The sequence below is a fragment of the Polypterus senegalus genome, chromosome 1 (assembly GCF_016835505.1).
Source record: "Polypterus senegalus isolate Bchr_013 chromosome 1, ASM1683550v1, whole genome shotgun sequence".
Taxonomy (NCBI): domain Eukaryota; kingdom Metazoa; phylum Chordata; class Cladistia; order Polypteriformes; family Polypteridae; genus Polypterus; species Polypterus senegalus.
The window spans coordinates 114371058-114395051 of NC_053154.1; the positions used below are offsets into that span (position 1 = coordinate 114371058).

General features: G+C 37.9%; 1 protein-coding gene across 8 annotated transcripts in view; it reads left to right on the forward strand.

Annotated features, from left to right (window-relative positions):
* schip1 (schwannomin interacting protein 1) overlaps positions 1–23994 on the forward strand; it is a 1049948-nt gene that overhangs the window by 976842 nt on the left and 49112 nt on the right. Inside the window, exon 1 of one of the 8 annotated variants that reach the window (XM_039756515.1) lies at positions 6996–7316. The exons of the other annotated variants lie outside the window; for them this stretch is intronic. Coding sequence (XP_039612449.1) covers positions 7287–7316 — 30 coding nt within the window. The 5' untranslated portion in view covers positions 6996–7286. Of the gene's footprint in view, positions 1–6995; positions 7317–23994 lie in introns of those variants that run through there. 8 annotated transcript variants of the gene reach the window in all.

A 23994-nucleotide genomic window follows, 5' to 3' on the forward strand; every position in this document is an offset into this window, starting at 1 on the left:
CATCAGGTTATACAGTACTGTATATTGACATTTGACAGCATCAGTGAACAAATAGTAAACATGAACGATATGTTGTTGTAAGTGCGGTGTGTGCTCTCTGTTGTTTTGTATTACAACGATAGTGTTGGAGTCGATGTAAGCTTGAAAGAATTGGCAGCTATAGTCACGAAAATATAAACTGCAAAATATGCATTTGAAGTAAACAGGGTGTCACACTCCATCAAAAGGACTGCCCTTAAGAGACCTGATAACAAGTTGCCAAAGGAGATGCAAATTTCACTACTCAAAATACCAAAATCAACAAATCTGTTTAACAACACCAGTAAAGCACGGACAAGGCTGCACCACAACATATACCTTCCGACTGCATATCTAAAGAAATAACTAAAGAAATGTAACATTACCTTTTAATTGGAAATATGCAATGACAAAATAGCCGCATTGTTTTAACTCATTGTATATCCACAGACCACAATTCTTATCTAAACTCAGTGTTCTGTTGTTGTGTCATTTAGTGATGCAATAATTAAAATGACAGAAAGATATTGTTGCAGACAGAGGCACTTCTCAAAATGTATGGAGCCCTGTAACAGTGGTGATTTACGTGTGTGTGTCTGTCTGTCTGTCTCCACGTGCAAATTTAATTATTAAGCTTCATGTATCTTGTGTTACTGATCTCCTGAATGGATAGCAGTAATTTTGTTTTTTTTTTATTTTCTCAGTGTCATCTTTTGTTCAGTATCTTTTGCTCTTTTCCTGAAACCCTGTAGGTGGTTTAAAACACACGGACTGGAGAAATTTGGGGCAGGTGTTTTAGGAAGAAGCCATGTGGGTGCAGAACTTTGACCAGTCAGGGAATGAGATGTTGTAATGAGCAGGATCCAATCAGGGAAGGGCTATGTAATAAGCACAAACAATTGAGAACACAATTAGAGTCTGTGTTTTAAAAAATCTGCATTGTCAACTGTCCACACCACAACAGTAAGGCTGTGTTTTCAGACATATGTAGCTCTGGAAAGTGTATTGTTTCCTTTCTCACAAATTAAAAATACCAAGGTAGTGTGGACAATAGGTAATAATGGAGACTAATGCTTGCGTTTTTAAATGAAAACATAGTAGTGGGCCTACAGTTGCTGCTCTTTTTTACCATCCATTTTAATTTGTAGCACTATTTACTAATTATCATATTCAATACAATTAACATGACAAACAGTCCATAAAACGGTAGATCAAAACAAATTAAGTAAAAAATTAAAAACAAGTAGACTGCTGGGACAAGCAGACTTCAAAAAGATAGTGGCTTGGCCAATATTTGAAGCCAGGACTCTTGAGCTGTGAAGCTGCCACCCTAATCCTTAACACCATTGCAAATTAAAATGAATGCTGAAAAGGGGAAGCTACTTGTGTTATTGCTTTCTTTTGCTAAAATACTATAAAATGTCAAAACAATCTTTTGTGAATTCCTGGACTGAAACAATAAAAGTAAATCTTAAGAAATAAAAGTATGTTTAATAGAGATAGGAGACCATCTAAAGCCTCTGATTGGCTGGAGCAAAATTTTGCATCCACAGGAACTGAGTAACCCTACTTTTAATGTTTCCATTGTTTAATTTCATTTAGAATACATTTTTAATGCTAGATACAATATCCCTCATCTTGCAGCAGGCAACACAGGCATCCTATTTTTTCAGTTATGCTCTGTCTATGGAGACATATTGCATTGCCTGAAATGTATAACTACAGGTGATCATTGTCTCTTTGAAAAATATGTTCCAGGAAAGCATTGATTGGCTTTGAGCTCATTAAGTCTACTGGGGTACATTAGTCACAAAGTCGGTAGAAATTGGAGCCAGTTCAAGATTGTTAAGAAATGTATCCCTTTTTTTCTACTGCAAAAGGGCAGTTAGGTGAGCTTAACTTGTGAGCTCAGTAAGTGAAGATGAAATTGGACTATTATGATCTGAACTGCTCGCCAGTTAATCAGTATTGAATATCGCAGATAAGTGGGTCTTTGTTTGCAGGGGGAATGCATTGCCTTGTAACATGATATGTGTGATCATCTTTTTTTGTACTAAATTAATGATATATATCGGAACCTGAGCAATCTTTTTTCTAGACCCTAACAAAATACATGCAACCCCTTTTTAAGCCCATTTAATTCAATTATAGGTTGGTCAGGAGCTAGTGCATATGCTCATTAATTTTTTGTTGATGGGGCTGCACTTGATTGGATATGATGGCCATCTCTCTAGCCTTTTGCTATTTCATTGGTCACTAAGAACCTTTGCTGCCCCCCAGGAGCTGACAGCATGTTGAGCTTTTGACTCACCACACAAAACAGATCTCACCTGGTTACAATAAGAATGAGTACTACAGAAAGTCAGATGTGCAAAGCAACTTTAGCAGTTCAATCTGCAAACAATACATTTGAGCAAATAATACATTGGTCAATTTTAGGAACACATTTTTGCAGTTGTTGTTGGGTAATTAGGACCCTGCTGACTCAATAAAATTGCAACTGGAAACACATTTAGTATTTTCACACTTCTCTATTATAAAAAAAAATCCTGGAGAGAAACAGTAGTGTGATGAGACGTGATCTTCACGTTAAGATCACGGAAGACATTTAAAAGACCCACGAGACTAAAGAGATTGGCCACGGAGCGTCTCGCAGGGACCTTAAACATGAGACTTTGTGCCAAGAGATTGACCCAGGACCATCTCATGATGACGTAGAACATGAGATTCTTGCAAGACACGCCCTACTTACAACCAAATAAGGGCACGGGCAGAAACACACTCAGTCGTGTTTTGGCTTTGAGCACACACAGATCCAGGGCTCTCAACACATATAAAGTGTATAAGGACAATAAGTTATAAATGAAATATAGACGACTAAGCGAAGAAAAGAGACTGAAAAGCGTTAGAGAGACAAAAACGAAAAAGAATAATCTAGGTGCAAATTCAGAAAATTAGGAAAGTAATTATCAGCCCGGAACAAGTGGAATTGGAAAAAAAAAAGCATGTCCAATCTGAATGTTGGCGCTATACACACGCAGAGCAGGTTAGAGTATGAAAGCAGTGGAATTCGAAAGGCTCAAAAAAAAAAATGTTGGCACGATACACATGTGGAGAAAGTTAAAGAATATGAAAGTAGGAAAATTAGAAAGTATAAAAAAAAGAAAGTAAAGATCGCAGTAGCGCAAACAAATAGAAATGATTACTCGAAAAAGGGAAAATAATCACCATGGACCAGGTGTCATTGAAACAAAAGCAGGATAAAGTGAGGTCAGAAATAAAAGACAGAGTAGAAAACAAAGTAAAACGTCATAAAGATATTAAAAAACAAGGGGGCCAAACACATGCAGAGCAGGTTAGAGATAATGAAAACTGGAATTCAAAAGACTCAAAAAAAACTTAAGAATGAAACACATACAGAGCAAGATACAGAATATGAAAGCAGCAAACAACGACAATATCAAAACAAACAAAGTAAACATCGCATTAGCGTAAAGAAAGAGAAATTATTACTTGGAGAAATAACAAAAAGGCGAATAGAGATTGAATATGTGGACATAGGTGATATGTCAGAAGTATGTAAATATTGTAAGGCTTTGAAGTTTAAGTCAAGAGAATTTCAAAAACAGAGTTTATCTCACATGTCTTTAATGGTTACTTTGCAAATAAAATTATTAACTGCTGATGATGTAGATCGTTTTGTCTGTGCTGAAATTCCAGACAGAGAAACCTATCCTGAATTATGGTTCAAAGTCATTAAACACATGTCTCACTGACCGCATTAAAAAGATTTAGCATATCGGGACTCGAAAGATTCCAAATATTGCTTTTACAGAAGTTTGGAAATAAAAGTGAAACTAATGAAATAGCAACAAATCAAAGAAAAAAAAAATCTTAAAAGTGTGTATCCGGAAAAACAGAAATGGAGGTTGGCGAGCGAAGTGAGCAGGGGCGAAGCCCCCTAGTTGATTTTAAGGATAGTTATGGGAGCTCAAAGATCTGCAAATCACTCTCATTCCGTACTTTATAATTAGGGTTAAACCAGGGTGAGATGTGTTATAGGGTTTAGATATATACTGCTCAAAAGAATTAAAGGAACACTTTTTAATCAGAGTATAGCATAAAGTCAATGAAACTTATGGGATATTAATCTGGTCAGTTAAGTAGCAGAGGGGGTTGTTAATCAGTTTCAGCTGCTGTGGTGTTAATGAAATTAACAACAGATGCACTAGAGGGGCAACAATGAGATGACCCCCAAAACAGGAATGGTTTAACAGGTGGAGGCCACTGACATTTTTCCCTCCTCATCTTTTCTGACTGTTTCTTCACTAGTTTTGCATTTGGCTACAGTCAGTGTCACTACTGGTAGCATGAGGCGATACCTGGACCCTACAGAGGTTGCACAGGTAGTCCAACTTCTCCAGGATGGCACATCAATACGTGTCATTGCCAGAAGGTTTGCTGTGTCTCCCTGCACAGTCTCAAGGGCATAGAGGAGATTCTAGGAGACAAGCAGTTACTCTAGGAGAGTTGGAGAGGGCCATAGAAGGTCCATAACCCATCAGCAGGACCAGTATCTGCTCCTTTGGGCAAGGAGGAACAGGATGAGCACTGCCAGAGCCCTACAAAATGACCTCCAGCAGGCCACTGGTGTGAATGTCTCTGACCAAACAACCAGAAAGACTTCATGAGGGTGACCCAAGGGCCCCATGTTCTCTAATGGGCCCTGAGCTCACTGCCCAGCAGCATGCAGCTCGACTGGCATTCGCAATAGAATACCAGAATTGGCAGATGCACCACTGGTGCCCTGTGCTTTTTACAGATGAGAGCAGGTTCACCCTGAGCACGTGACAGAAGTGAAAGGGTCTGGAGAAGCCATGGAGAACATTATGCTGCCTGTAACATCATTCAGCATGAGTAGTTTGGTGGTGGGTTAATGATTGTCTGGGGAGGCATATCCTGAGTCATGTAGTTGAAGAAACCTTGGTAGAATTAACAAAAAATACCTGGATCAGATAGCAGGACAGCTATTACCTTACCAAGCAAATTTGATTGCCTAAGTGGTCTGTTCAATTCTAACATAACATAAAATAATATTCTTTAACCCACATTAAGAGAGCCCAAAATCTATTCCAGTCGCACTGGATGCAAGGTCAGGACCAGCTCTGGACAAGGTGCTGCCTGTCTATCACAGGATCTGGTCACTCACACACCCACACTAACACTCATACTGAGGTCAATATGGAATCACCAGTTAAACTGAAAATCGCATCTTTGGGAATGTGGGAGGAAAAGAGTAGCACTCAAAGGAGAACGACAAAATAAAAGAAAACTTAAGGAAGTTAAACCAACTATCCATCCATTTTTTTAACCCACTTGGAAATGTGGAACATGAGCAGGGCCACAGGGTAGCTCGGCCTAGCCTAGTATTCATCAGGCTTAAGGGCAGGAATGACACCTGGATAGGGGGCCAGTCCATCACAAAAGAAAATAAGAAGGAAATTAAACTTTTTATTTTTAAAATGATGCATTCATGTATCTATTTTCCATGACTCATGAGTACACATGCATTCATTAACATGGGCTTTGAACAATGAAATCCTAGGAATCCTAAATAAAATGGGCATCTGTTTTTCTTCATAGTGTCTGGTTAATTTGCCATCATATCCTCCCAGTATTATAGTATTAAATTCAACATGAAGTGATTCTCTTGCAATTAGCTATTCTAGCTTGTATTAGTCGTTTAAACCCATAGCTGAACTAATCAATGGCTATGGCGAGTCCTCACTTCCCACTGATAAAGGCAACAGAAAACTGACAATCCAAAAACTGTGCATCAGAGTCACAGGGATCATCACAGTTTGTCTTCTGCAAACAAACTCTAAATGAATGTGCTTTGCTGATATGGTTGCTATCGAACATCTTATTCTTAACCTTCTAATTCCATGCTTACAACAGCATCTTCTACACTTCTAGTTCATCTCCCTTGTTTGGTTAAGATTCTCTTACCTTAATAATACTACTGTTCTTCTTTATTTGAATCACTTGACAATTTTTAGTAATGTTGCCACACACCAGCTGCAGGAATCCATTTTTGATGTTTGTAGGCTGGTATTTGTTCCTGTGTTTGTGTGGATTTCCACTGAGTGCACTGATTTCCTCCCCACATTCCAAAGACATACAGGTTAGCCTAACTTGTTTATGTAAGGGAGTATCAGCTATGTGACAGACAAGCAGCATTCCTTCCACAGCCGATTGCTGTATTTGTGTATGATAATGCTGGGATAGCCTCTGGCTTGCTTTATAACCCTATAAGAGACAAAGCAGATTCAGAAAATTCATGAGTGGACTTTAGAGAAGTTACGTATGCAACCAAACATTTTTTTTGTTGTATTTGTGTGGCAGCTGCCTAATAGTCACATATGGAGTTGACTTGTCAGGCATTTACTGAAAAGTGTTCAGCACGATGAATTTCACGTCACTTTACTGATGACTATTATACCATCACATCATTTTTTATTGGAGCTAAATCCTTAGCAAATAGAAAATATGCCTATTCAGAATAAAATACCACTCCCTTCCCAAGACATGTTTAAATGCTACAGGTTGAAGAGTTATCAGTGAAGCGAATGTGGCCCAGTGGCATTTTTTGGCTGGTGGAAGCAAGTTGTTCAGCCTAAACATTCCCCCTTTTTTGTATGAGCCCTGAGACTTTTCCACTTGACTGAGCTCTCCCTCTCTCTCCCCCTCTGTTTGTCTCTCCTGGGCACCAGAAGGTCACACCCATCTCAGACTTGATCTCTTGCTCCCGCTCCCTCTCTCCCTCACTGACTATAGTATAATTGGCTGATTGTGTTAGTGATGGGCCGACTCCCCTCCCCCATGGTATGGCCAGATAGATCGTATTAAAGCTCACTCCCTCCCTCACTCTGTGTGTGTGTGTGTGTGTGTTTATCTACCTCCCTCCCACCCTGCTTCTCTCAGTCCCCCTTGGAGATACACTCTGCCATTGCGCAGGTTGTAGCAGTGCGAACTGCAGCCGCAACACAACCAGCAACCATTTTAATCTGTAGACAGAATCTTGCCTTGCAGACAGTCAGAGTGAGAGTACGTTGGTGTGCACACTCATCTGTGAGTGTGTGTGCGTGTGGGATTCAGAGAGAGAGCACTTAAAGCTCCTCTCCTTTTAGCTGCAGTAAATCATAGCAAAGAGCAGCGTCTCTGATCATTCTGGACAACGCTGTCTGCATCCTCTATGATGCACTGAGATGGTACACCAAGAAAACTGTGCATATCAGGTAAGATGTCTCTCTTTGCTGCTCCTACTTTGCTGTTTTAATACATGGACATGCCTATTGAGGTATATAAATAGGCCCTTTTGAGTCTTGGCTCTAATAGTGCTTAAGATGTGTAAAGCTGGGCGGTAGGACTTGCTGCTGTTTTCTTGCTGTATTTCACTTTCCAGACGGTCCAGTGAGCGCTGAATGAAATAGTGATAGACATAAAACCATTTATGGGGATTTAGGAGAAATCTGTCTGTAGATTATTTTAAAAATATTTTGGGAAAATAATTATCTATGCTCCCTTCAGATTTTTAAGAAATTGATTACTGTTTCTTTTCTGAATTGTTTTATTTATTTGTGCTATGCTCACAATTTTTTAGCACTCCTTGTTAAGTATAATTTTGTGTCCTCTTAATTATTCCATATATGTTTGTGAAAATGATATCACTCATACTTATGAAGTATCATTAACGCGTGTATTTATATAATGTGTTTATTTACTTAGGCACTGTGTATGCTGTAGCAATATGTTCTGTATGTAGCATGTTTGTGTATATTCACAGATGCACAATGTACAGTGTACATACACAAACAGTACAGGTCTGCACACTTACATTATATAGTTTTACTTGCACACATTCCATAGATATACAGTTTATATATATATATATATATATATATATATATATATATATATATATATATAGATAGATAGATAGGTACAGGTACATTACATTTGCGCACACAAACACATACAAATACAGTTTATAGCACTGTAAACAAATTTACATACATTTCAAACATGTATGCATATGCTGTGTACATTTTTAAACACAGATATAAAAAGTATAGTACTTGCATATGTGAATAAACATATATTATATACACACACTGCAGTGGGCTGGTGCCCTGCCTGGGATTTGATCCTGCCTTGTGCCCTGTGTTGGCTGGGAATGGATCCAGCAGACCCCTGTGACCCTGTGTTAGGATATAACAGGTTGGATAATGGATGGATGGATATATACACACACAATACACCTGTACATAAATGTGTATATACACATATATGCAGTGAGCTATAAACACAGGAGACCCCAAGCCCAAATAAAAGCCAAGGATGCCAAATATACTGTATATATATATATAAAAGAAAGGTATTCACAATAACATGAAATTTAATAAACAGGAGGTTACAGAGTTTAGAGAATCCAAAAATAATGAACTGTTATCCCTCTGGACTTAACTAAACAGAACTTCCTCCCTGCCTAGCAGGTGGGGTGGCTGGTCCACCTGCCTGCCTTGCTGTACTTTTATTTATACCCCCACTCACTACTTCTTCGCCATTCTCACAATTTTGACCTATCTTTCTCCCACCAGGTGAACTCCTGACCAGCTCTCTTTTTGATGTTTAGTTCAACAGACATATGCCCAGGAGGGCCTTTACCCTGGGTGAAACCAAACTAGCTTGTGGTGTCAGGACAAGTTTAGAAAACTTGTTGGTGTAAGCCTTACCTAGTGGTCTCAGGTGACCCAACAAATCTGGACCACTGCCTACTGTTAAAGAACCAGGCAAACATCTGGCCACTAAGAACATAAAGCAGGGCCACCAGTATAAAGTCATGTCTCCCGGTTGTTTCTAATGGCATGTGGAATTTTAGGCATGCTTCCCATCATCTTCACTGTGTCCCAGACTTTTCTTTGCTGCCAGAGTAGTAACTGTCTCATGGGCCGCATATTTAGTTTTGGAGCTTATTGCCCCCTATCTGTTGTCACTAGCATGCTACCTGGGCTGAATCATTGCAATTCTTGTCCCACCTTTACACTGGATAAACACTTTGTGTATTTAGTAATGTTATATACATGTTGAGATAAATATGTAGTCCTGTGCAAATGTATATATGCAATGCAAAAATGCATATACACTTTACAGTTACACTTAGCATTTAGAAAGCACCATGCAGTTTAATGTCTTTGATGACAATTGCTTTAAGCTGTAATGAACTGATAGATAAGACGTCAATGACAGCATCTCCTATTATGCCGCAGTGAAAAAAGGGATTAAGAGCTTCTCTCTCTCTCTCTCTCTCTCTCTCTCTCTCTCTCTCTCTTCCTAGGGATTAGTCTTGGGAAGAATTCAAATTACGTAAATTACTTTCACTGGTGATTATTTCCTAATAATAAAGGGGTTCTTAGTGAGCCCTTTAATCAGCATTCAAAATACTCTTCTCATACATGCATTCCTATGTTTATACTGCTGTGTTTGTAGAGATTTTCTGTTAGGCTTTACTTCAGAACTGTTTCACATCCATAACCCAATGTACAAAGCATTGCTTTAAAGTTGAATTTTAATCTAAGTTTGCCTTTTATATTCTTAAAAAATGACAAGACAAAGTGTTGTTAATAATGTACTATATAAATTAACAATGGTGGTACAATGGTTATAGCTGTTGCTTCGGTGCTCCAGAGTACTGGGATCGAATCCTCTGTTACAATGTGTGTGGAATTTACATATTCTGTCCATCTCTACACAACATGACAAAAAACTGCATGTTAGGTGAACTGGCCAGGTTTAATGAGCGAGTGTGCTCTGTGCTGAACTGGCACCCTGTTAAGGACTGGGCCCAGCTGTGTGCCACATGATGTTAGCATACCTTATGAATCCTCACACACCTAGAGTTGGGTTATGCAGGTTCAGAAAATGGATGGATGGATGGATGAGTAGGTGTGGGTGTGTCCTGACAGGGACTGAAGTTTTACCCAGGGTTGTTTCCTACTTTGAAGTGAATGCCATAGCATGAAATACAAAGCTTTGCAAGGTGGAGGTTAGGGTTAGGGTTGTAAATGTAACAGTGTAAGTGTTGTAGCTTTTTTGATTTATTCACTCACAAATTTATCACATTGCATATGCACAAGAATACAAGAGATGGAGCTAATATAAAATGTTTTACCCTTTTCTGGTTAAAAGGAATCAATTTTTTCCTTTCTCTGCATAGCTTTTTCTCAAAACTTTTTGTACCCTCTGTGATTGTCTGTCTAGACATCTTAACTATAAAAAGAAAAGAAAAGGGGGTGGGGTGGTGGGGAACAGTGTTGCAGGCTACAAATAGCCTAATGTTAATTGCAGTTTCCAAGGTGTTGTTACTTAACAGTTAACTGAACACATTTGAAGAAAACAGTACATGTTATGCCAGAGAAAGGCTTCTGTCTGATGCATTCCTGTAGAAGCTCAAATTAGGCCAGTATCCAGGCAACAGTGTTCACGTCTTCTGCAATTGTAGGCCACTGAGGTAGTGCAAAGTGAGGTCAGCTGAAATTTATCATTCTTACAGAAAAAGAGAAAAGTGATGTTTTGTACTTATTATTATTACATTATATCTAAGGATGTAGGCAGAATCTAATTTTAGGAGTTGTGAGTGCTTTGTACATGTCTCCCATGGCTGCAAAGGCAACTGCTTTGGCCTTAAACAGCTGGATTCCGTTCATCCCTCAGTACATCTGAAAGACGCACAGTTCTTGTTAGGCTAATTGATGACTCAAAGCTGTCCCTTTCTGGGAGAGTGTGGGTGTGCAAATGAGGGTGGATTGTGCTGTGGCCTGTCCAGTGCTGTTTCATTTTTTGAACCGGATGCTATAACCCATATTGGAAACAGCACATTCACAAAGTGGTTGGGTGTTCCATCTGCATAGTCACTGAGCTGTTTTTCTCTTTTAACTAAAATTTTCTCATTTTCCTCATTTGAAGTCTCACCCAACCCACATTGTACATCAAACACTTTATTTCTAGAAGTATGTGTCATCCTGGATGCTCTCACATCTAGGCTTTGAATATGAGTTTTCACTGGAGTTTACTCCAACAGACTTTGTAATTGTCCACTCATTCCTCCCACCCAATTCCCAGGCCTACTTAGTCCAATTTTAGGGTTATGGGTAGCCATAAACTATCCTGGCAGCACTGTGGGCAAGGCAGGAACCAACCCTGGATGTGGTGAGAGTTTATTATGGGGTACTCACATACACATATATTTAAGATATGGAAGAAAATAAAACACACAGATCCGGGGAGAAGAGGCATTGCAATCCAGAGTACCTCTGCTCTGTTCTGACTTTCCTAATACAGAAAATAGTAACAAATTTCCCTTTTTTCTATTTTGCTACCACCCTGGAAAAGACGCAAGGATCTAAGGGTTATTGTAAGGTCAGCTTGTTGTCCACCCTATATCCCCATTCACTAATGCCATTCATCTGTCCACTTTAATTATGCACTTACTCAACTCAGTGTCTGATGTCAGCCAGGACCGCACAGGATACAGGGAAGGATCTCAACCAGGACAGGATACCAGAGCCCAGCCAAAGCAAAATTTCAAAAGCAGTAGTTAAGAGGAGGCAGACTATGTTTTTTTTTTCTATTTGCTTTACTTGTGAAGGACATGGTCAGGATTTGGAGATTGTAAAGTCCAATTGTGCTATCTAGTCTATGGTATGTTTTAACTGACACTGCCTTTTACCCTGATAATGGTGCAAGGGTGAAAACAAAAAAATAAATAAATATTAAAGCTTATCTGAAAAGTCCTTTAGACAGTGTTTTCTTTAAAAGGTGCTATATAAAATGATTACCCCTCAAAAATACAGTTTAACAAGACTGGCTTAAATACCAAAAGATTGTATATAGATAGATGGATAGATACTTTATTAATCCCAAGGGGAAATTCACATTGTTACTTTTACTTTGTACGTAGGTTCTTTCACTTTAAGACATGATAATGGGAAATAAAAAAAAATGTATAGAAATGTTTCTTACACATTTCATAGTGACTGTATTCCAACCAATTTATGTATTTAATGTAGTGAGGACTTGGGACACATCTGTGACATGTTCTACCCAGTATAATGGCTTTTCTAGATGCCCAGATCAAACATGAGCTAAATGTGATACATTGTCTTTCCTGTATTCAGGTGATCTCAGCCTTCAAGGGCAGACAGTGGAGCTGTGTGTCCGCTCCTCAAAGCACTTCACTTATTGTATATTCCAGAGTGTTTTATTTCATGGTTTTACTTGACTTTTTGAGACATTTCTTAGAAGTTGAATGTGATGTTTAACTTTGCACTTGTTGAACCTCTAAGTACTTTGGGAAAAGAAAATCCTCCTGGTCTTTCTTCTTCAGTCCGATAACTGATTTCTGAAATGAAATTTTCAGAGATTGTGAAGATAATGTACGCTTTTTTTTCAGAGAACTAGCTGCTCTCATACAATGACTTATTCATTGCTGGCACAGCTGTGTCATTGTTCAAAAAAAAGAAAATCCCATTTTTTTTATAAGATTTTCTTTTTGCTTCTAACCCTATAAATCAGCAGGATAGAAGACATTATTTTAATAAAGAGGCAATGCATTGTCAGTGTGGTACAGTAGAATGATGCTACCTCGCCGGTCATAGTTTGCTGGCTTCAAACCTATGAGGTGCTTCTTCTTCTTCTGCAAAGGGTCTGCCATTTGTGTGGGTTTTTTCCCACTGTAAAAAACAATTATTAGTAACTGTGTAACCAGGCATGAAATGTGTGGTTCATTTTGGCATCTAGTCTTTTCTGAGAGGGGTGGCACAGTGAGGCCACACAGATCTGGAGTGTGGGATATGAATTCTGGCCTAGGCACTACCTGCGAGTTCACACATTCTCTGCATGTTTTACTGTTCATTTTTCTTCAGATACTCATGTTTTTTCCCCACATCCCAAAGGCATGTTAGGTTATTTGGTGTCTCTGAACTGGCCCGGTATGGGTATGTGTGCCCTGACAGGTCCCACATCCAATATTAGTTCTCTCCTTTTGTCAGGTGCTACAAGAATGGGAAATCTCAGACAGATTTGTCGTGTGTGAAATGGATGGACGAGTGGATGTTTTACCAGAGATGCTCCTTTTTCCTTTTGCAGTACCAACAGGCCTTGGCATAGTTCAAGAAATTGTTGTGAAACCTGATTTTGACTTAATTTTCATGTGCTAATTTATAATAGAATTGGGAAATTACAAACATGACTGTAAGAGATAAAACAACAAAATTTATTTCTATGGCATATTTTCATACAAACGATGTAGCTCAAAGTGCTTTACACAATGTTAAGGTGCAAAGATCGACCTAACTTGTGCAAACAAAAAAATCTCTAGAGAGAAAGCTTTTAACTTAACGTAGTAAAGACTTGTGACGAATCACTACATGAAGTGAGCAAAGATGGTGACCAAATGGCAGGAAAGGTACCCTAAACATGGAGAAGCAATTCAGTTTCTATTTTTTATTTTTTTATAAAACCTTGTTAAAAGGGTTGCCTCTATTTGCAGGATTTTTAAATGTATACATTTCCAAATATAACATTTATTACGTTTGTTTCAGTCAATCTAGGAATTAAAATACAGATCTGCATGGCCTAATATTTTACATGTACTGATATTTAGAAAATATACATTAAGAAATGTTTACAGTATGTACTGTATTTAGACAGCGAATATCTATTCAATCAATATAGATCCTGCTTAATCAGATTCTGAGTAACAGAGTGCTACAGCCTAACCCAACACCATTGGAAAAAGGAAGAAACCAACCCTTGATAGGATCTCTGTAGCACACTTTTAATAATAGTAGTAATATGCACATAAAAAATTCATTTAGTAAAAGATGCCTACCCGTTTAATTTAAAACAATATTTTATTTCTGATTTTGTATATTCTGAATACTAATTTGGACACTCATCATTTGCTGAACTCATTTGCTCCATTACAGGGTTGCAAAAAGCCTTAACCTATTCAGGCAGCATTGTGTGAGGCAGTAGTGTTAACCACAGCACCACCATGCCACTCAAACAGCTTGCCCATCCATCCATTATCTGTATCCTCCTGGTCCAATTCAGATTTGTAAGGGCTGAGATCTATTGTGACAGCTTCAGGTGCCAAACAGAAACCAACACTTATACATACATGGGCAGCTTAGAGTTGGCTGAGAAAAAAAATCTATACGACTTGTGGTGAGCATGTAAACGCCATGCAGTGACCAGTCCAGCATCGTCGAGATTAGAAGCTAACCACTGTTTCTTTATGCTGTATAATAAATGTATAAACAAAGACATCCATATATTTTTTGGGTTTCCTTAGCACATATTTCATATTAACCAAATGTGGTTTTAAGGAAAGAAAAAAAAGAATTGATTCTGGTAATATTAGAAAATACATTTGAAAATCCACATAATATATTTCTGGGGGTAGCAAGGATGGAACTGAATTTACACTAAACTGTATGGATTGCTGCCCTGTCCAAGGCTGATTCCTGCTTTGCACCTGACAGTGCCAGGATGCACTCCATCTCCCCACGACCCTGAATTATATTTTCTCATTAGTTGTATTATTGTGGGCACACATGGCCGATAAAATTTCATATAAGAGTGAAGTTTAAACCTCTAATTACAAAGGCAGAGAGGCAGGGAGTGGGGCCGACAGCTGGTGCTCCTTGAAAGGTGTTGTGGGTCATCACCAATTTGCTTTAGAAAATATCGGGGTTAAATCCATTTTAGATCACCCTATCTCTTTGATAATATAAATTAGATAGACAGTGTGGAAAAAGGGACTAATTACTAATTAATTTGCAATGTTGGCAGCTGCGTCTAGCAGCAAGTATAAGTGGAAGAAATAACTTCATTAGCTGAGACTTTTTTTTTTTGCCTTTATTTTCAACATTTTCAACTTTGAACATATGGATTGAATGTCTGGCCATTTGGAGAACACAAAAACAGGACTTTAATAATATTGATAGGTTACATTAGTTGATATAGGGCATTGAATAAGCAAAGTAAGGCAGTGTATTCAATGTAAATCAGAATACATGCATCAGGCAAAGGATGGTTTGAATTAACAGAAAAAAAATATTAGAAAAAGCGAGATCTCAGCCAAATATGTATATGGTGTTTTTTAAACTAAGGCACTATGAGAGCATCTATACAAGCCAGTTGACACTGAAATATTCAAGATGTACTCATAACTTGAACTTGTTGATAAACCTTCCTTTGTGATTCCAAGAGAGTGATGATGATTCACAGGTTTCTCTTACGCCTACGCTGCGCTCATTTAGTCACCAGTGATTTCACCTATAGATGAAGTCAGACTTGATTATGCTGCACTGCTGCTGTGGCTCATTGTTGGGCGTGAGGGAATTGGGCTTCAGACTGCTAAGTTGAAAATGATTTCTGACAGGTATGGGAGCTGCTCACTCACTGGAATGGAACTTTCATTGTGAGCTTTGGAGATCAAATAGCTAGGAACAAGCTTTAAGGATATTAATCACCACGAGTATGTATTTATTTATGCATTTATTTCTGTATACTTCAGACGTGTACTGTGCATGAACAGACACTTAAGCACATCTGCATAGTTTTTTTCTAAATGGGTCAGTTTTAAAGTCTGATCTGATAAGCTGAGATGGTATTTGTGATGACTCATCCAGCTCCAATCCTGGCAGCATGTCGCTGCCAATCTGTTCTGCGTCTTTCATTTTGTGGACATCAATTATGAAAGCCAGTATTACCCTTCCTGTCTCCTGTTTGTTCAGAAATGTATTTCAGGTTCATATTTCCTAATTTTATTATACTTACCATTTGGATCTGTCAGCTCATCCTGCCTTTTCAGCATCACAACTTATCACAGCATGTTTCTTATTCCAGTCATTTTTTTAACTAACTGTGTGGCAGAGAACCTTTAAAAACTATCTCTAGGTGGAACACCAATTCATAAGAGGTCATAATTACACACATACACATATTGTGTTACAGACTTTGTAGTCATTCAAGGCATATTGACTTATGGGTGAAAACCACAAACTCACATAAACAAAAAAAGAACCTGCAACTAAGTTAAAACAGGTAACTTGTTTATTTTGCTTTTTTCTTTTTGTAAAGAACACGTTCAGACAAATTTAAAAACACATAATTATCTTCTTACTTTAAGGACTGTCAGCACCATCCAGTCTGATTATTTACTTTTAAAATATGAAGGCATAAGTGAAGGCCAAAGAAAAATGAATGAAATCTAGTAAATCTCCACAGAATAAAGAAGTTGCTTATTGTTTCTTAAACTACCATTATATTTCATGTCTTGTAATTGAGTTTACTTTAGAGAGGTATAGATTAATTAATTACAGAAAGGCAGTAAAAAGGATTTATTTCTGTTGGTCAATGGGAAATAACCAAAGATCCTACTGAATTGGTCTTTGATGGCTTCTTTCATGCATGGAACCCAAGAATGTTAACCACTCACAAATATAGTAGAATTCACAATTATCAGAATGACTATCCCACGTAAAATGGAGAATCCTGAAATTTGCATATAATTTCCATAACCAACAATATTTTAATTTCATTTTTATCTAAAAAACTAGCAAAATACCCGCGATTCGCAACAGAGAAGTAGTGTGTTGAAGAAGTTATGAAAAGGAAAAGGAAACGTTTTAAAAATAACGTAACATGATTATCAATGTAATTGTTTTGTGACTGTTATGAGTGTTGCTGTCATCAAGGATTTGATTATCATTATTTGTTTCAATCAGGTTCGTATTTGGAGGACGTGTTGTTTTCAAGTTACATTCCGTGTTTGTCAACCGTTGTAAAGATAACAGGTTTCATTCATCGAAGTGATCACTGCTTAAATCGGTACTCGTGAATCTAAGATTTGCCTGCGAATATTTGGCGGCAGCGTGTCTATGATCGTAAAAAAGTTTCTCTCGCACTTTTGCTGAGTTTGTGCCAAACATTATTCTATCCCTGACCATCTCATCTTCGTTTGCATAAGCACAGTCCTTCACCAGCAATTTTAACTCCGTTACAAAGTGATCAAAAGTCTTGTTTATACCCTGCGTCCTCTCATTAAACTTGTATCTCGCGAATATTGTATTCGTCTTAGGCATGACAAACGCCAGCAGTAGTGTGTCTATGAACTTAATTTAAAGTTAAGCTTTACACCTTGCTTTCCTATTCGTTTGCATAAGCACAGTCCTTCACCAGCAATTTTAACTCCGTTACAGCAATTTTAACTCTGTTACAAAGTGATCAAAAGTCTCGTTTATACCCTGTCTTAGACATGACAAACGCCAGCAGCAGAGTGTCTATGAACTTAAGGCTTTGTTTCCGCAGTAGCTGCACTTAAGAATACGCTTGTATGCGACACTCGCTTCATATTCTTTTGCTGCCTTCTCAATTGTGTAATGCATTTTTTGTTCAGCGCTCTTTGGAGCTCTAACTTGTTCTCTGTGTACTGCGTTCACAGTCAGTTCACGTAAGCCGCTCGGAGTACATGCATCGAAGGTTCTCAGCTGTTCTTGTGCTATCTTGTGCGATCTTGCGATGTCCACGGCTTTATTTAATGTTAGCTAAGATCCGGCACTTAAAAGTTTCTCTCTTACTTTCACCCACAAATATTTTACCTTCAAAAATCTTTTCTAAAATCTTTTACCTTCACCCGCAAATATTTAGCGGCAGCGTGTCTATTGGATTGCTGCTGATGGACGGCCTTATATGGGCAGGCACTCAATTACGTGGGAGGTGTGACAACAACAACAACAACATTTATTTATATAGCACATTTTCATACAAAAAAATGTAGCTCAAAGTGCTTTACAAAATGAAGAATAGAAAAATAGAAGACACAATAAAAAATAAAAATAAGTCAACATTAATTAACATAGAATAAGTAAGGTCCGATGGCCAGGGTGGACAGAAAAAAAGAAAAAAAAACTCCAGACGGCTGGAGAAATAAAATAAAATCTGCAGGGATTCTAGACCAAGAGACCGCCCAGTCCCCTCTGGGCAACGATGAAGGATGCAACTCCGCCTCACACGGCAACCGAGCTGCAGGCTATGGCCATATATACAGTATGTACGTAAGTAGGTTCCAGTTATGACCGTTTCGCGTAGAATTTAGAAATGAAACCTGCCCAGCTTTTGTAAGTAAGCTGTAAGGAATGAGCCTGCCAAATTTCAGCCTTCTACCTACACGGGAAGTTGGAGAATTAGTGATGAGTCAGTCAGTCAGTGAGGGCTTTGCCTTTTATTAGTATAGATAGTTACTAGTTAAACACATTTGACAAAATGTAGTTGATTCTCACACATATCCAATACATAAAAAAACTATGAATGAAAAAACTATAAAAATATGAAGAAGCAAAGATATGAATTATCATTTTGCCACCCGTTTCACTTCCTGAATGCACTGCCATTGCTGCAAATTGTCATGAAATGGAATCTTCAAAAGGCAAAATGTGTGTGAGGCCTGCAAACAGTAGCTAAGTAGAAGGACCCTAACTAACCTGCCCAGAAGAGGCTCAGCTAGGTTTTAAGTACTACCCGCTGGGGCTTCAGCCAGAGCAGGCCTACAGATATGTGGAGCTAAAAAACAACACAAAACAAAAAATATCAAAAAGCCCCATATGAGGGAAGATAACCATCAACTCCTGGCTGATAAACAAAAAGGGCAACAAGAAATCTTTATATATTGAAGATTTATTTTTCAAAAATAGAAAAATACAGAAAGACACTCAACAAACCAAAAAGAGACAAAAGGATTTGCCAAAAAAGGCAATCCTAAAGAAAAAAAAGTTGAAAAACGCTATCTGAAATCAGAATCCTTAACCAGAAGTAAGTAAGTAAACAGTAGATCCAATGAAAAATATCAGTACATATGAATACTCAGTAATAAATGAAATGATCTCCTGCTCTTGAACCTTCTCAGCTAACTTAAATAGCCCAAGGGTGTCCCCTCGTCCTGTGCATCCACCTGTAAAGAATGAGGAACAGTAGTATATGTAAAAAGACAGAACATAATATTAGATGTAATGGAAAATACATAACAATAAGACATGTAACCCAAAAACAATAAAAATAACAATAAAATACATAAACATGCATTAGTATACAGTATAATATTAATGGAAAAGCTTCCATTTACTGACATGTTGGCTGTGTGTAAGTGTAAAGCCACATCCACTTTAAACTTTTCTTTACCTTTTTTTTCTTTAACACTTTAATCTTATATCCAATCTGAAAAGTTTCAAATTAGTCATAAACGTAAATATATTTCACTCATTATTGGTGGTTGTGAAATTGCTTGAAGCAGATTGTTTTGTTTACATGTATGCCATAGTGATAGATTTCCATAGATTATATTAGGTCTTTAGGTAGTCCTGTGAATCGTGCACTCAAAATAGCACAAAGGTGTGAGGCCTACCTAAAGATAGGACTCACCCCAGGCAACCTCAGTCCAAACTCTACTGGCAGGCTTTCGTTTGTCCCGGCCCCAAAATTCTTTTAAATCACCGCTTGAGAGAAAGGAAAACAATCAGACTTTTGGCTTGAAAAACAGATCCTCAAAGAATCTTAAAAAAAACCCTATTTATTTAGATTTAATCAAAAAGGAACAAAAAAATAAAATGTATCACACCCACAACAATAAGTCCTGATCCATAATCCGTCTCCTGGTGTTCCAACCACAAAACACAAGGAACAGAACAGAACACATCATCCATAGATACTATTTAATAAATAAACAGAACAATATTAATACAATTTACATAATCAACAAAAACATATGAGAAGTAATATATCAGAAAAAAACTAAAGAGGGCGAAGGAAATGAAAATAAATGTAAGTCAGGGAACACACTTAACAGGTATTGATCTAGAAAATATGTAGATCGAGGCTCCAGGGATATCAAGTGTGTCTCCTTTGGCCTTCACCTGCCTTCGATCCATCAATATAGTGTCAAATTCCTAGGGTGGTTAGGTATATCTGAAAGGAGCTCTTGTCTACCCCAAAGGTGTTTCTCATTTGAATTAATTACAGAAGATTTTAAGGGAGACAGAGGTTTTGCCAGTTAAGCTATGAGTTACAATGGGTGGGGACTTTTTTTCTTGTTATATTGCTGGGCTTTTGCCAGTGTCCTCTAACATCACTACTGCAGCAGTATGCTTACATGCACTGTATTGTATTAAGAAAATGCCACAATAACAGACTATTTACTATCAGCAATAAATTCAAGGCTTGCTTTAAATGACTTTGTTAAAGAAGACTCTTCTGAAATTTGAATCAACATTTCATAAAGACTGACTTGAGGGTAGACTTTATTTTCAAAGTATTTTCATATAGTGAGTTTCACTTGTCAAAGTAAACCCAGGCAATAGTTTCTGTTTAAAATATACTAATATTTTGTTAATTAAAATGCCTTATTTTCTATGTGCGCAACATTAAAGCTTCCACTGAAAAGAGAAGGAAAAGATGCAATTTCATATTACTTTCGAACTGCAAAGTCATTGCTGGTGACACAGAGTTGTTTCCAAGTAGGCATTAGTAAAACCCAGAGGGGCGATTAACCATGACGCCAAACACCAGGGGTCTCATTTATAAGGTGATCTTAACATACATTTCCACTGCAACTTCAGCATGTATCCACTGGAAAATCATGTAACAGTACACGCACATTCAGGTTTAAACCTTCGGGGAACCAGTTTAAACTCCAATTGAATTTTGGTAAGTCTGCCTCAAAATAACTGAATGAATCAGTACAAATACCTGCATTTCACAGTCAATAAAACAACAGGTTTATTACTATTGTAGCAAACCTGACACACATTCATGGTGGAGAGAAAAATAAATACACGTAATGGAAGATAATAATTAAATAGCAATATCCAATATTTGATTTCAGAAGGTACATTGGAGCACCAGCCTACTGTAAGTGGCTTCTCACAGTTGCTAAAGTAGACATATGAAGTGTTACAGGTTAATATAAAAACTATATGGAGAGCTCTGTGTTATCTGATTGCTTGATATATTTGAGATATATTTTCACACAGACAATTTTTTTATTAGTATTATTATTTTACATGTTAGGACTAGGATTGGTCTGATTCCTTGCTGGGAGTTTACATGTACTTGTGTGTTTTCTCCAGGCATTCAGATTCACAGCCATCTGGGCATTTCCAAAATGTCCGTATGAGTTTATGCATACACTATATGAGTATAGGATATGATGGACCACTATTGTATCTAGGGTTGGCTCCTGCTTGCTTCTTAAGCTAATAGGATGGGCTTGGAGCTTCTTGCATTTTTTCCTGGTAAAAAAATAATCTAGGTAATGAACAGGCAAATATATATATATATTAGATTGTTGAATTTTCTATTTTCTTAAATTTGTAGAATGTCTATTTTAATGCACCACACTACACTCACCTAAAGGATTATTAGGAACACCAGACTAATATGGTGTTTGACCCCCTTTCGCCTTCAGAACTGCCTTAATTCTACGTGGCATTCATTCAACAAGGTGCTGAAAGCATTCTTTAGAAATGTTGGCCCATATTGATAGGATAGCATCTTACAGTTGATGGAGATTTGTGGGATGCACATCCAGGGCACGAAGCACCCGTTCCACCACATCCAAAAGATGCTCTATTGGGTTGAGATCTGGTGACTGTGGGGGCCATTTTAGTACAGTGAACTCATTGTCATGTTCAAGAAACCAATTTGAAATGATTCGAGCTTTGTGACATGGTGCATTATCCTGCTGGGAGTAGCCATCAGAGGATGGGTACATGGTGGTCATTAAGGGATGGACATGGTCAAAAACAATGCTCAGGTAGCCCGTGGCATTTAAATGATGCCCAATTGGCACTAGGGCCAAGGGGCCTAAAGTGTGCCAAAAAAAAAAAACATCCCCCCCACCATTACACCACCACCACCAGCCTGCACAGTGGTAACAAGGCATGATGGATCCATGTTCTCATTCTGTTCACGCCAAATTCTGACACTACCATTTGAATGTCTCAACAGAAATCGAGACTCATCAGACCAGGCAACATTTTTCCAGTCTTCAACTGTCCAATTTTGGTGAGCTTGTGCAAATTGTAGCCTTTTCACACCATTCTTTGTAAACCCTAGAAATGGTTGTGTGTGAAAATCCCAGTAACTGAGCAGATTGTGAAATACTCAGACCGGCCCGTCTGGCACCAACAACCATGCCACGCTCAAAATTGCTTAGATCACCTTTCTTTCCCATTCTGACATTCAGTTTGGAGTTCAGGAGATTGTCTTGACCAGGACCACACCCCTAAATGCATTAAAGCAACTGCAATGTGATTGGTTGATTAGATAATTGCATTAATGAGAAATTGAACAGGTATTCCTAATAATCCTTTAGGTGAGTGTATATTCTCAGCAAATGTGCATTTTAATGCAAATTGCTGCTGAACTGTTCACTACTAATTTACTATACAGTAAAATGCGAATACATCACTTGAAAACGTGCATTCTGTATACTGTGAAGAAATCACTGGATGTGTGGATTTAGGACTGCCATGTAATTGCAGGTGCTTTATAGCAAATTGGACAGGGAGAAAATTCAGAAATAGCACACAAAGGCATCACTCATCAGAAAGGACAGCAAATAGTATTCTTATGAAATTATACGGGTTCAAGCAAGCATTTACAGTATATCTGACATAGTAAATAGATACATTGTAGGAGACTGTAAATTGGCAATCATCAGTTCAGAGTATATTATATTTAAGTGTGGTGAATAAAACAAAAGCTCTTATTAGGCACACACGATGAAGAGCCCACTGAAAATAAAGACCTATTACCACTATACCCACATGTTTTCATTTTGTTTATTGCTTACGTAAATAGTAATTTACAGTCATTTATTTTGCAAAACCATTTTCTCTGAGGCATTTATTTTGGAAGTTGGTGAAGAGTGCTTCAGTAAGAACTCTTGTATAGAAACAACAGCAGCATTTTATTGCCAACCTGCTAGTTTAATTCTACCAAGTACCATAGTGACATTTCAGCGAAAAAAAAAAAAAAGGGTTCCATTTATTCATATGTCCTAACTCACTGGCGTTGGTTTGTCGAGGGGTAGGGAATTTCCTCAGCACCACAAAGTTTGCAATTAAAAACAAATTAGCTATAGCAAGACAGTCTGAGGGTATGCCTTGGCTGCAGATATCTACTATGTTAATGAGATGGCACTGATGTGTGATTGGATTTGTCGCCAGTTTGCCTGACAGCCACTCATCAGCATATACTGCCTCAAGTTAATATACGGTAGCTCTGCTTGGCTGAAAATTCTGGATTTCTTCAGAATCGGATGTTGGCACCTTGTTTGAATATTACCATCCTGTCCACCTGCCAGCTAGAAAACCATACTTAATATGGACTTAGTGACCTTTACATTTAGCACTCAAGTAATTTCAGATTTAAAATGGAGATTTTGTTTCAGGAATCTATGGAAAATGTGCAAATCTGACACCACCTACACTGTCAGTACTGACACACACAGAATCACATGGCTCTGCATTTCTAAATATCTTGGCTTTGCAGGCTCAGTTTAGACATTTTCCCAATTGTTTCAAAGGCATGCTGCTTAAGACCACTTAACTGCCATTATAAAGTCTTAAGGCCTAGCTTACAAAATTCTGAAGAACATAAATAGATGCTTAAAAAAATGTGATTTTTTAAAATTTAGGTGACTTCATCTTTTCATCTCAAGACTATATAAAGGACTACTGGAGACCCAGCAAGGGGAACCTGAGTTGGGTGGAGGTGGACGAAGCTTGCTGGGAGGTGTGGAGTTGATATGTAGAGAGAACTGTGCTTATTGTTTGATTATTTGCCTGTTTA